The 12,287-nt window shown below is 44.8% G+C and overlaps 1 protein-coding gene across 3 annotated transcripts in view; it reads left to right on the forward strand.

Annotated features, from left to right (window-relative positions):
* shtn1 (shootin 1) overlaps positions 1–12,287 on the forward strand; it is a 25,173-nt gene continuing 12,886 nt past the window's right edge. Inside the window, exons 1-7 of one of the 3 annotated variants that reach the window (XM_023803478.2) lie at positions 1–229; positions 322–467; positions 1,646–1,698; positions 5,398–5,458; positions 8,296–8,390; positions 11,391–11,565; positions 11,830–11,927. In XM_023803478.2, coding sequence (XP_023659246.2) covers positions 437–467; positions 1,646–1,698; positions 5,398–5,458; positions 8,296–8,390; positions 11,391–11,565; positions 11,830–11,927 — 513 coding nt within the window. In that variant the 5' untranslated portion in view covers positions 1–229; positions 322–436. Of the gene's footprint in view, positions 468–794; positions 953–1,645; positions 1,699–5,397; positions 5,459–8,295; positions 8,391–11,390; positions 11,566–11,829; positions 11,928–12,287 lie in introns of those variants that run through there. The other 2 variants (XM_023803488.2, XM_023803498.2) reach the window with 2 other exon arrangements.

A 12,287-nucleotide genomic window follows, 5' to 3' on the forward strand; every position in this document is an offset into this window, starting at 1 on the left:
TTAGTGTTTCCCAAGTGTGCAGAAAGGGTATGAAACTACGTTGAGCAGGCCTGCCAACTCTCACGCATCTGGCGTGACACTAATGTTTACAGACTCTCACTCGCAAGAAATCTTACGGCTAGTCTACATTTTTCAACTACACACCCAAAATTAACTACATCAAAACCGTCGGGGCTGTATTCAAACCCTACAGAATACTTACAAGGTAACAGAACTCTTACATGTAAAGGTGTGTAGACTTGTCTCGAAATAAAAATCTCGCGGCAGTCATTTGACGTAAGTTTGCAGCCCTAGTTAAAGCATTGCATAAACTTCCACAAGGTGATCACCAACACTCCAGGCATTGCCGGTACGGGTCGAGAGTGTTCAGGTGGGCAGGCTCCCAGGTGAACTTCCTGTTTAGAACATTGCTGCTCAATACGTGCACAGTCTGGAAATGGAGGTCATTACAGAGCTGTCCAGTCGAGGTAAGCATATAGTCGGTCACTTTTGGAGCTCTGTGAAGTTTCAGGTAAGGGCGACGTCGCAGTGTTTAACTCTGCAGTGCGCGGGATAAGGTCTTTTTAGTTTCGTGTTCGCGTGTTCACTTTAAACAACCCCGCTTATATCCAAAACGTCGTAGACCCTCTAGTTTTCATTTAATACAGTGTCGTGGAACTGAGTAATGATAGCCCCTCCCAACCACTATATGTATGGTATCTTACCCATGTAAAGGCAGTACGAAACTGCGCTCAAATCTTGGAATTAAAATACTCCCTGAGAAATGAGCGTACTACACGTTGACTGGCTATAATGTGGCAGTTTGGCCTGGTTTTTACTTCATTTTCTGCAGCCGAATCTCATATTCCAGTTCTCAAGTTACTTAAGTCCATGGCCTTGATTCACCAGCCTTCGAAACGTCCGGAAGTCGAGCAGTGAAGTTTAGCATCGGTCTGCAATCTGACAGCCCCCGGTAACTCTGGGGACTAAGCAGTAATTCCTGTCTGGTATTTAGTCCAGTGTAACTGCAGATTTCGTTATGGCCCTTCTAATTTCAGATCAAATCAACGTTTAAGATTTTGCTTTTCAACACCTGATTTTTTTGTTTTGTTTGATAATGCATGAAAACGATTTTTACGTACCGTGTTGGCTGTCTCATTAGGTGTCTATCTTGCTTATACTATGTTAAAGAGATATTTGTGATGTGACAGAGAACACTGACAGTTATTTACCTGTCACCAGCTTTAACGTAATCATCTGTAGGCTTTTTTTCTTAAATGGCAAAAGTATAATAGCTTGTGCATTAACATGAGGAACCCCCTAATTAGAATTATGACGGTAATAACCAAGCCCACAAGAAGTAACTGTGGATGGGCTTCCACATAGGCACACACCACTGTTGCTGACTTGCAGATTGCCTGATTGTCAGGCTATTTTAGCCTCACAATGAAACACTGTCATGAGCCTTCTTACTCAGTTGATGAGCCATACTTTTGTCTGCAATCCTTTGACTTACAGTGAGTTTCCAAAAGTTGGATTACGTGGTTTAAAAATAAAGAAATAAATGGTGGAAACTCACTGGCAACCCAACCGCAAAGTAAAAAATAAGTTTTGCCTTTTAGGAACAAATGAATGTAAAAATGACAGGTTCTGTGTGTTTCAACAGCTGTCCATAAGTATGAAGAGCTCAAAGAAGACTGTGAGAGGCATAAGATGGAGGTCAGTAGTTCTGTACTTACTACACTCTGATGAATTTCATAATGTAGTTTTTTTGAGCTGATTATTATTGTTTTTTTTGTGAACTTGAATCTTTAGATGTTTTGTGAGGTATTCTGCATCTTAGTAAATGCTCTCTGTCAAATGTAACAGGGCCAGGGGCAAAGGCCCGATTGTCAGGATTATAAATTAACTTTTCTGCTTTTGTGACCCCATGAGTCTCTCTAATTTATTGTTATAGTTTAATAGTAAGATTAACCGAAACGTGTCAGCATGTGAATGCAGTACAGACTTTCGATTTGTGTCAAAGGTGCAGTGTATCTTGTCTGTAGAGTCGATACAAATTACAGACCTGAATGTAGCGCATAATGGCTGTGATTCTAAGGACTGCTTCAGACCTGCAATATGACATACCTTCTGTAGCTGTCTGTGCAGAGTGAATCTGGTTGATACTGAACTGATGTATCATTTTTAACTTCTAAACTGAATTCTGGGCCCTCTGATATTTATTTATTCAGTGTGCATTAGCATGTATGTTAGCATGTAGTGGGGGGATTGCTGGAATCCCAAAATTTTATTTGTCTTCTGCTGTAACAACGTCAGGAGTTTAGTTTTCTCTTCTCTGTGATCTTCTGGGATTTTCTCTCACGTTTTGTGCTTGAGAGAATTAACTGCCCTAAAATGCCAGAAGATAATTAAATGTATAGACAGTGTTATACCTGTGCAGTAATTTCCTTAAGACAAGACAGACCAGCCTTACTTACTTACACGGCCTTATTTATTGCTAGACAGACTAGCACTGAGGAAAAGGAGAGTAATGCAGCTACTATTGCTATTAGCACTACTGTCAATAGTATAAAATAATAATGTTCTACCTCTTCGCTCATTTCTGACAAGGTATTAGTAATAAATCCTCATTTATGTCCAACAGACATCCATCACTCATAGCAATGTTATGCAACTTTGCATATAATGTCTCAAAGAATACCATGATCGTCTGAGCAGTGCATTGTAATGTTCCACCTGACTTATCTAAACATTTAAAATGCATCTTCAGCAACCAAATGTCCTTTCAGTTACAGTACATGCTTAATTCTTATAATGAACTTGAAAGATTTTTTTTTATGATACGGTTTATTCTTTACTTTATATTGGTGTTTCATTAAACAGTATGATTATGTGAAAGAACCAGATGTACTCTATAATAATACATATCTCTCTTTCTGGTAGTCTGATGGACGTTTCTGGGTTTGGCAGATGCCAGTAGAATATTATCTGCCTGACTGCAAAGTTTGGTTGAGGAGGAATAATGATATGGGGTTGTTTTTCAAGTGTTGGCATAGGTCCTTTAGTTCCAGTGAAGGGAACTCTTAATGCTTCAGCATACCAAGACATTTTGGACAATTCTGTGCTTGAACAGTTTGGGGAAGGCCCTTTTCTGTTTCAGCATGGCTGTGCTCCAGTGCACAAACTAAGCTCCATAAAGACATGGTTGGGTGAGATTGTTGTGGAAGAACTTGATTGGCCTGCACAGAGCCCTGACCTCAACCCCTTTGAACACCTTTGTGATGAACTGGAACAGAGATTGTGAGCCAGGTCTTCACATCCAACATCAGTCCCTGACCTCACAAATGCTTTTCTGGATGAACAGGCAAAAAATCCCACAGACACACTCCATAAACTTGTGGAAAGCCTTCCTAGAATAGTGACAGCTGTTATAACTGCAAAGGTGGGAACAATTCCATAGCGATGCCTGTGGATTTACAATGGAATGTCATAAAAGTTCCTATAGGTGCAACGGCCAGGTGTCCCAATATAGTCCAATATGTTACCTCATATCAACTGTTCCTGGAAATGTCCTTTGTTCATGTTTTCCCACTGGATGGGTCTTACTGTGTGTTTCATTTCAACTAGTCAGAAATTTCAACCGGAATGCCCCCTGAAGTAGGACTTCTGAATCGGACCTCAGAATTAAAGATGGCTGCACCCACCATCAACAGAAGTAAAATATACTGTTTATTAAGACTTATGTATTATTTCTTTCTTATTAAATCAGTCATACACGCAGTACGCAGTATTGCTAAATCGCTTTCCGACTTGTAACTTGGGTGTGACGTTATTTCCAGTTCCGAGTTCAGAGGTAAATGGAACATAATATTAAGTTCTGCTGGAATTGTCCCAACCAAGCTGCCTCCTATAGGCCATGGTGGGTACTGTGATTGGTAGTGAGTGTGTGTGTATTGTACAGCCTTTTCTGTGTGATTTGTAAGGTGAAGTGCTGGTGTGAAGGCAGGGGACCTTACAGAGGTGGGATTTGAGAGGTCCTTGCAAATGAGGTCGCCTTTCTCCTCTTTGTTAAGCTTTTCAAGTTCAGTCCACCCCTCTTTGGATTGCCACCTTATCATGGTGGAGGGATTTGCGTGCCTCAGTGACCCTGGGGGCTATGTTGTCAGGGGCAATAGCCCCTGGTAGCGTCTCCCAAGGCAAAAAGGTCCCAGGTGAGGGGCCAAACAAAGACCAATCCAAAAAAAACCCCTGATGAGAAAGAATAATAGCAAGGTCTTGTTTCCCTCACCTGGACTAGGGTCACCGGGGCCCCACCCTGGAGTCAGGCCTGGGGGAGGGGCCCGTTGGCGAGCACCTGGTGGCCGGGCCTTGGCCCACTGGGCCTGGCCGGGCTCAGCCCGAAAGAGGTACGTGGGACCGTCCCCAGGTGGGCTCACCACCCACAAGGGGAATGTCAGGGGTTTGGTGCATTGTGGGTCGGGTGGCGGCCAAGAGACGGTTAAAGAGCTACGTGGTGGCCGGGTCCCAGGGGTGGATGAGATTCGCCCAGAGTACATAAAGGCTCTGGATGTTGTGGGGCCGTCATGGCTGACACGCCTTCTCAACAGCGTGTGGAGGTCAGGGACAGTGCCACTGGATTTGCAGGCCGGGGTGGTGGTCCCCTTATTTAAGAAAGGGGACCGGAGGGTATGTTCCAACTATAGGTGGACACTTCTCAGCCTTCCTGGGAAAGTCTATTCTGGGGTACTGGAGAGGAGGGTGAGATCGATAGTAGAATCTCGGATTCAGGAAGATCAATGCGGTTTCCGTCCTGGCTGTGGAACACTGGACCAGATTTATACCCTTGCAAATCCAGCGGCACTGTCCCTGACCTCGATCTATTGGTCCATCTTTGTCCCTTCACCTATGGTCATGAGCTATGGGTAATAACCGAAAGAATGAGATCGTGGATACAGGCAGTCAAAATGAGGTTTTCCCCGCAGGGTGTCTGGGCTTTCCCTTAGAGCAAGGAGCAAGTTGAGGTTGTTTGGACATCCGGTGCGGATGCCTTCTGGGCAGCTACTCGGAGAGGTTTTCCGTGCATGTCCTATAGGCAGGAGGCCCTGGGGCAGACCCAGGACATGCTGGAGGGATTATATCTCTCGGTTGGCCTGGTAATGCCTCGGCACCCCCCCCCCCCCCCAAAGAGCTGGTAGAGGTAGCTAGGGAGAGGGAGGTCTGGGTATCTCTCCTGAAGTTGCTACCTCTGCAACCTGAACCCCGGATAAGCGGATGGATGGATGGATGGATGGATGGACTGAACGTCCATCCAACATAGGTGAGATCAATATTGCCTTTACCAGTAAAGGCATGGTGTGAAACACGCTTGGCACGAAAGCCATTTTTCATCATCATCGTTCTTTCTTTATGTTTCAGTGTAAGAGAATGGAGGAAGAGCGTGACGAGGCTTTACGGAAATTAAAAGAATTTCAGAGTGGTGAGTGTGTGTTTGAAGTGATAATTTCCACCCCACTTAATGTCAAACAAATTAAGCTGACAGCTTGGGAAATCTTCAAACAGGTTTCATATCCCCTGTCTGCCTGCTCTGGCCTCCCCTTGTCTAGCCAAGGGTCACTGTCAGTGTCACACCAGCACATTTTTAATGACTGCTTGTTATGGCCTGTTTATTTTACTGTGGGATGATATTTATGAACATTAAAAATCTCATAATTGAATCTGTCATTAAATGTTTAGCTTCAAAAAGCTCAAAACCCGCCCTGCTGGTAAATACAAACTGAAGTCCTTTCCCCCTGTGGGTCAAAGCAGAAGCCGGGAACTGACACTCACATTCTCACTTGGCTGTCCCCACTTCACGTGCCTCATTAGACATTAATGCACTCGGCCTACATGCAAATTCCTAAAACCCTAATGTCCAGGATCCTTAAACGATAACACACAGGCTCCTTAAACGATAACACACAGGCTCCTTAAATGATAATGCACGCAGGCTCCTCAAATGATAATGCACACAAGATCCTTAAGCAATAACATACTCGTTCTACATGCAATCTCCTCAAATGATAACGCACACTGGCTCCTTGACGATAACGCATGTAGGGTCCTTAACCAATGACATGATCAGCCTACATGTGGGCTCACCTACTGGCCCTGTCACAGTAAAGATGGCAAGTTTCCGTTTTAGAAAGCCACACCGCATTCTTCCATGTCAAGTCGAAGGCTCTCGTGCCCTGGGGACTGTGTGTCACGCTCTCTGGGCTGGAGGCCATGTTTTGACATAACATGTGCACACATCTATTGAGTGAGATTGCACTGGGGCTGAAAGAAAGTGGCGCTCCGAGACGTGTTAAATGAAGCTGGCATGCAAACCAAATGACAGCGTGTCGAAAAGCTGCAAACGTTAACTCACTGTCGCTTGCCTCTCAATGGCTTTGTTGCCGCATTTGCCTTTGTTTGCTGTGCTTCCTGTTGGGCCGCTTGTCTCTTTGTTTTCCCCGACTCATTTCTGCCCAGTTAATTGGTCCGTTTAGGGGTGGGTAAGCTGCTTGGTTTGTACCTGCATGGAGGCGACCGCTGCTGGGTACATATGTCGATTCCTGCCATAGTCATTTTACGTCCTTGTGATTTGACAGAGACCTCTAATCACACTGTATGCTAACTGATCTTCTTCATGCAGCCAGGTGCCCTCCGCATTAGTGTCGCTGCACTTCAGCGTCCGCTACGCAATCTGTCAGTGGTTCTGTTTCACAGTGGAGGCCTTCGATTGGCTGGCTGACAGCACCTGAGCGCATGTCAATTCCTCTGATACGTACACGCCCCTGTGAAAGCGGCAGTCGCGGTTGTAATTGTGTTGCCATGATGACACCGTCTTCCTGTGCAGCACGGTTGTCTGCCAAGGCTGCTGCTCACCCTGCAAAGCTGTTTCATTGCCTCTGAAAAGGGTCTGACAATGAGTACAGATGCCCATTCGCACTGTGCCCACTCTCCGTGGCTCTTTTTACCTGCCCTGCCCACGTCTCCCCGAATATTGACTGTGCTGTCCTGGAAAGGTTACCTCTCAACTCGCTGTCCCACTGGCTGGCTTGCATTATCTTATCGTCTGAATATTTAAACTTCTGGATTTCTGAAGCTCAACAATGCCCAGATTTAGTCAAAATACACTTTTAAAAAGGCAATTATTTGATGAAGTGGAACGCAGGATTTGTGTCTGAATAAACTTGGCCTTTGCTCAGCTTTCATTTGTTCTTCACCCATAAACATGCATTGTGCTGCCCCCCTCCTTTAGTGCGAGCCGCCGCTCCGTGCCAGCCAGCTGCATATTAGGACCTATTACGTGATTTCATAGCTCTTGGAAAATTGCTTCTATTCACAGCGAACGACGGGGGGAGGGAAAAAAAGCCTCAACACACAATCATGTCTTTTCAATTGACGATGGCAAGGTTGATGACAACATGACCATTGTGTTATAATGATAACACCACAAAGGCAAAGGCCCCCTTATCAAGGCTTCGGTGCCGCTGCAGATACGATTTAATTCATCGCACTGTCGGAGGCGCCGATAGCATTATGTGACACGACGGCGCAGGGGTAATCACTGTCTTCCCAGTGAGGGGGAAAAAAAATAAAATAAATAAAATAAAGTAGAAAAAACTCATCTCTAGATGGAGATATGGGGAGGCCGAAACTTACAATTAAGGCTGCCAGCTCTGATGCGCAGGCCGTGATTTCCTGTGCCCGCACACAATTCACGGCCGGCCCTGTTTATTTACCGCGCCTGCCGTTTAGCGTGATTAGCATGTCACGCCACCGCCGCGTCGGCTCAGGCTGGCCAGGGCTGACTTCAGCAGCTAAGTGCTCTTTAACGTCTGACGAGGGAGCTTTTCAATATTGACCGGTTTTTAATTACACAGGGTCCGAGGGGATGCCTCTGACAGGCCCCACTAATTCCTATTTTTCCACATCCACTGCGAGCGGCTAATTAGCTAAGTGGCAACGAGGCAAATCTGCCTGACTGCGGTTTATGCCGAAGTCAGTCTGTAACTATTAAATACATTGTTTTCGCATTGTTTTTAAAAATAAACTCTTAACAGTCATAGGCCATTCTCACTCAGGGACTAGTCCCTTTATACCTGCTTCACAGTGTCTCTCTTACGCTAATCTTGAACTGGCATTCATAGACCCCCACCATTTTGCCTATCATTCTCCTAAAGGCTACCTATGTACTGTAACTATGCTTCATAACTTCCCTAACCCTTATAGTTCGGGGTTTGCTGTGGGATGCTGGCGCCCTCATGCCACTTCTCGCTGTTCCTCCAGTGTCCCACATGGTGATTGAGGAGGTCAGCGCCATCCAGGAGAACCTGGAGATTGAGAAGTCTTGCCGGCAGAGTGCCGAAGTGCTGGCCTCCAAGGTAAGCTCCACTCTGGGAAGATCAGCGGTTGCACAGAGGAAAGAATTAAGGATCTGTCCCTGTGGATAGTTGTCTTTGTGTGTCGCTAGCTCATTTTAATGGTTTAGAGGGAGCATTTAATTCTAAATAAAGCATACTGTAGGTATTCAGCAGCTGTGGTTGTAAATTATACATCAGACACATGTGAACACCAAGGTCAAAAAGACAAGCCAGGCCCATTTTCCTGACTGCCATTGAACCTAGGCAAGCACAAATACATCTGCAGTATGTTACACAGTGTGTGTGCCATTTGACCCAGTGCCCCTTTCAGCCATACCACTATGTGAGATTAATTTGAAGTGGCTAAAGCCTGAAGGTCAGCTGACTCCAGAGAGCAACAAGACGTCCCAGTGTCAAGTGGGAAATGCCCAGTTCAGTTTTGTGCCTATGAATTAATAATCAAAAGAATATTTGGGGAAGAAAGAGATAAATATGATTTGTTTACAATTATCTGTACTGTGTGTTGCTTTAAGATGCCTCTACTTGTAACCTTCCCTCAGATTGACACAGATAAACATAAACACACACACAAGGTGAGGTAATACTTTCCTGAGTGCCCCGACTGGCTCTGTTGTTCCCATGCCCTTTCTCACATGCTTGATGCACAGTAGCAGGAAGGAGCAGCCCATGTTTGCTTGATGCATGTCACTGACAGTGAACTCCGTCGCCATGGTGCTTGGCAGCACATCCTGTCTGTTCCAGTGGCAGCCATATTGTTTGCTTGCTATTGAAATGACAAATAGGCACAGTGTGGCGTTGACAACTAGAACATGACTGGTTTGAACCCATGACTGTCATAGTAATCATATCACTGGTGGGCCCTTGAGCAAGGTTCTTATTCCTCAAACACTGCACCAGGAGTGCTGGAAAAATGTGAGACCCTATGGTGTCACGTGTGTGTGTGTGTGTGTGTGTGTTTGGGGACTAGAAGAAGGCAAAAGCCTCATGCTTGTGCAAATGACTAATAAAAGATTAATCGCAATAATATATATGGGTTTTAGCAGTGAGCCCCACCTAACAATAGGCGAAATCATTTTGTGCAAAACTCATGATTATGTTTACAGCTAAATATTAAGCTGTGTTCTTTCCAAACATGGTGTGTCATACACAGATATGATGCTGTTACTTGCTTGTGTCTCGTTTTGGCTAAAAGTGTCTGCTGAATAAATATGAATAGTGTTGGTGTTTCGTTTATGACTAGTGGTGATACGATGTCACCATGGCACACCAGGAGGCGTCTCCCCTAGGCTGCCACATTTCAGGTGTCTGAGACGTCCTGTTTACTTTTAAAATTAAAACCCAGTTTGGTGGAGGAACAGGTGGTACACAGGGAAATGTACATCTCAGCAAACATCTTCTGTCACATCTTAAGAGGGAGTGTTTTCTAAATTATAGTATAGGGTTATGACTCATTTACATGTAAATCAGCCCGAAGCGCCGCGGCAGCAGATGGAGGATGGACAGATGACCTTCAGCTCTTATTAATTTAGTACTGCCAATTCAGTAGTGGTAATTTCCCTGCTGGCACCAAGGCCAGTGAAAATCGTAATCAATTTTTTAAACTCTGCTGCGCTTGAATTAAAAAGTGGTAATAGGGGGCCTCGCTGGCACAAGTCAAATCAAAAGTGCAATCCAAAACATGACATTTTGTGTTGATGTTTGATAAAAGAGTATGAAGGCCTTGACATAATGACCTCTGCTTCACAGAGTTGGTCTTCTGCTCGCTGCTGATTTTTCTGAGTGTGTAATTTTGTATATTTTGTCTCATCAATAGTAGATTATTATCAAAGAGTGTTTTTATCTTTGTATTATTTATTGTTGATTGCGTATGAAATGTATTCTGGAAGGTCTCATCAGAAAATGGGCAGCTGCAATTTATCAGCCTGGATTTCATTAATAAATGTTCCTTTTATAAGCTTTTCCCCCCAGACATTTTATTCCTATATGGCCAAAGTGACATCAGAGAATATGCTTAATTCACACCCTGTCTTAGACTATACTTAATGGTGTCCTTAATTAATATATACGGCCATCTTAAATTGGTAATAATAAAGCCATATTTCATTGATTTGATGCAGTCAATTTTGCCTTTCAAACAGATCAAATTGCATATCTTGCATTTTTGAAAAAAAAAAAAATGAGGGAAATATACAGGTATATACACATGTAAATTGCCTTTTGTAAATGGTATTAAAAATAGACAGGTTTCCTTAAAGTACTGTAATTATGTGAAAAGGCACATTTGCACAGACCTTTCTCTCCCTTGTACCCCAGAAGAAGACTTAATTTTTTTCCACGCCTAATTACGGCTGCCACTGCCACCTCTTTGGGGAAGTGGCCCCAGTGCGGTGCGCCGTCATGATTGGAGCACATTGGATTAAGGTGCAGTTTAATTTGGCGGCCGCTGGCGAGCTTGTTGTGATTGCCTTGTTGTGTGACCGACGCTCAAGGTGAGTCAGGCTCCCATCATGCGGCACTGTCCTGCATTTTTTCAGTGTGGGGAAATTCATCACTTTTCCTTTCTCTGTCTTTCTCTTCCTCCAGACACCCCAATCCCCCCCCACAACCTGATTTTACACGCAGCCCCCTCTGCACACAGCCTTGGCCAAATGCAGTGTACACCCCTGGATTTTCGATTAGGTTTCGATTAATGGGAAGATTCGAGGACGCTTCATGGCTTGAATGGAGGCTTTTGCTTTCAAACATGTCTGATGTGGTTTCATCAGCGCTCCCAGACTGATTGGGTTACGTTCTGTTGCATGCTAATTTGTCTCCTTTAGTGTTGTGCTGCGGTCAGGGCTGTGCGAAAAATCAGAAATGCCACCGTGACTCCTGATCAATATGTCCATATTCGACTGTCCCCACCTGCATTTCGGCCCTAGCCCATCACGAAGGCCTACTGTAAGCAGAGGAAAGTTCCAGTCACACAGCAAATCTTGCTGTTCCTGCTCTGTCCCTCAGCTGCATCGGCAGAACCGCTCCTTAAAGAGGAAGAGCATGCAGCTCCTGGCCCACCTTGGGCCAGAGGTCATCACCGAGATCAGCCTGGAGGACGAGGAGGATGAAGACAAGGAGGCGGAGGAAGGGCAGGATGGCACGCCATGCTCCTCTGGCCACTGCAAGAAGATCATCACAGGTGACTGTAGCCTTTACCCAAAATGCATCACACTGCAGGCCAGTAGGACCATTGGAACCATTTTGTGTATCATACAGTACTGCAGGTATTCATTTGAACATTTTAATGCAAGCTGACCATCTAAAAATCAGGATCCATTATTGGCTGCCATTATTGTTCTTGTGTTAATATCCTCTGCTCTCGTGTTCACATGCCTTGTTATCGACCTCGCTCTAGTGTTTATCTCCCTGGTTCTCATGTTCACATCCCCTGCTCTGTCCACAGAGCTGCAGGACAGACTGCAGAGTATCCTGGAAGTGAAGACACAAACTGCTGTGCAACTGGAGGTGATGCGGGAGGCGCTACAGGAGGCCAGGGAGGAGGTGCGTGACCCACAAGTCCAGAGGGTAGCCTTTACATAAACAGAGTGCTGCCATTTTGAGAACCACTCAGATTTACCCCATTCTAATTTCTGTGATTTTTATTTTCTTTTTATTGTGTTATTGTGTTTTATTGTATTTCGTTACATGTTTTATAGAAGCATTTCAGACTGGGTGCTGCTTGTAATGGTTCAACAGTCGTGTGCCTACTGGGATTTGAATCCAGCTTCAGCCCTGTCCCATTTGTTTTTTCATCTGTGTGTTACATTGCATATTACATGTGTCATTGTCCAACACCGCGAGGATTGCACCATGACTGTGAGACTGTGGCTGCTCTTGTTTTTAGAGCATCTGTCCAGATGC

The sequence above is a fragment of the Paramormyrops kingsleyae genome, chromosome 3 (assembly GCF_048594095.1).
Source record: "Paramormyrops kingsleyae isolate MSU_618 chromosome 3, PKINGS_0.4, whole genome shotgun sequence".
Lineage (NCBI taxonomy): Eukaryota > Metazoa > Chordata > Actinopteri > Osteoglossiformes > Mormyridae > Paramormyrops > Paramormyrops kingsleyae.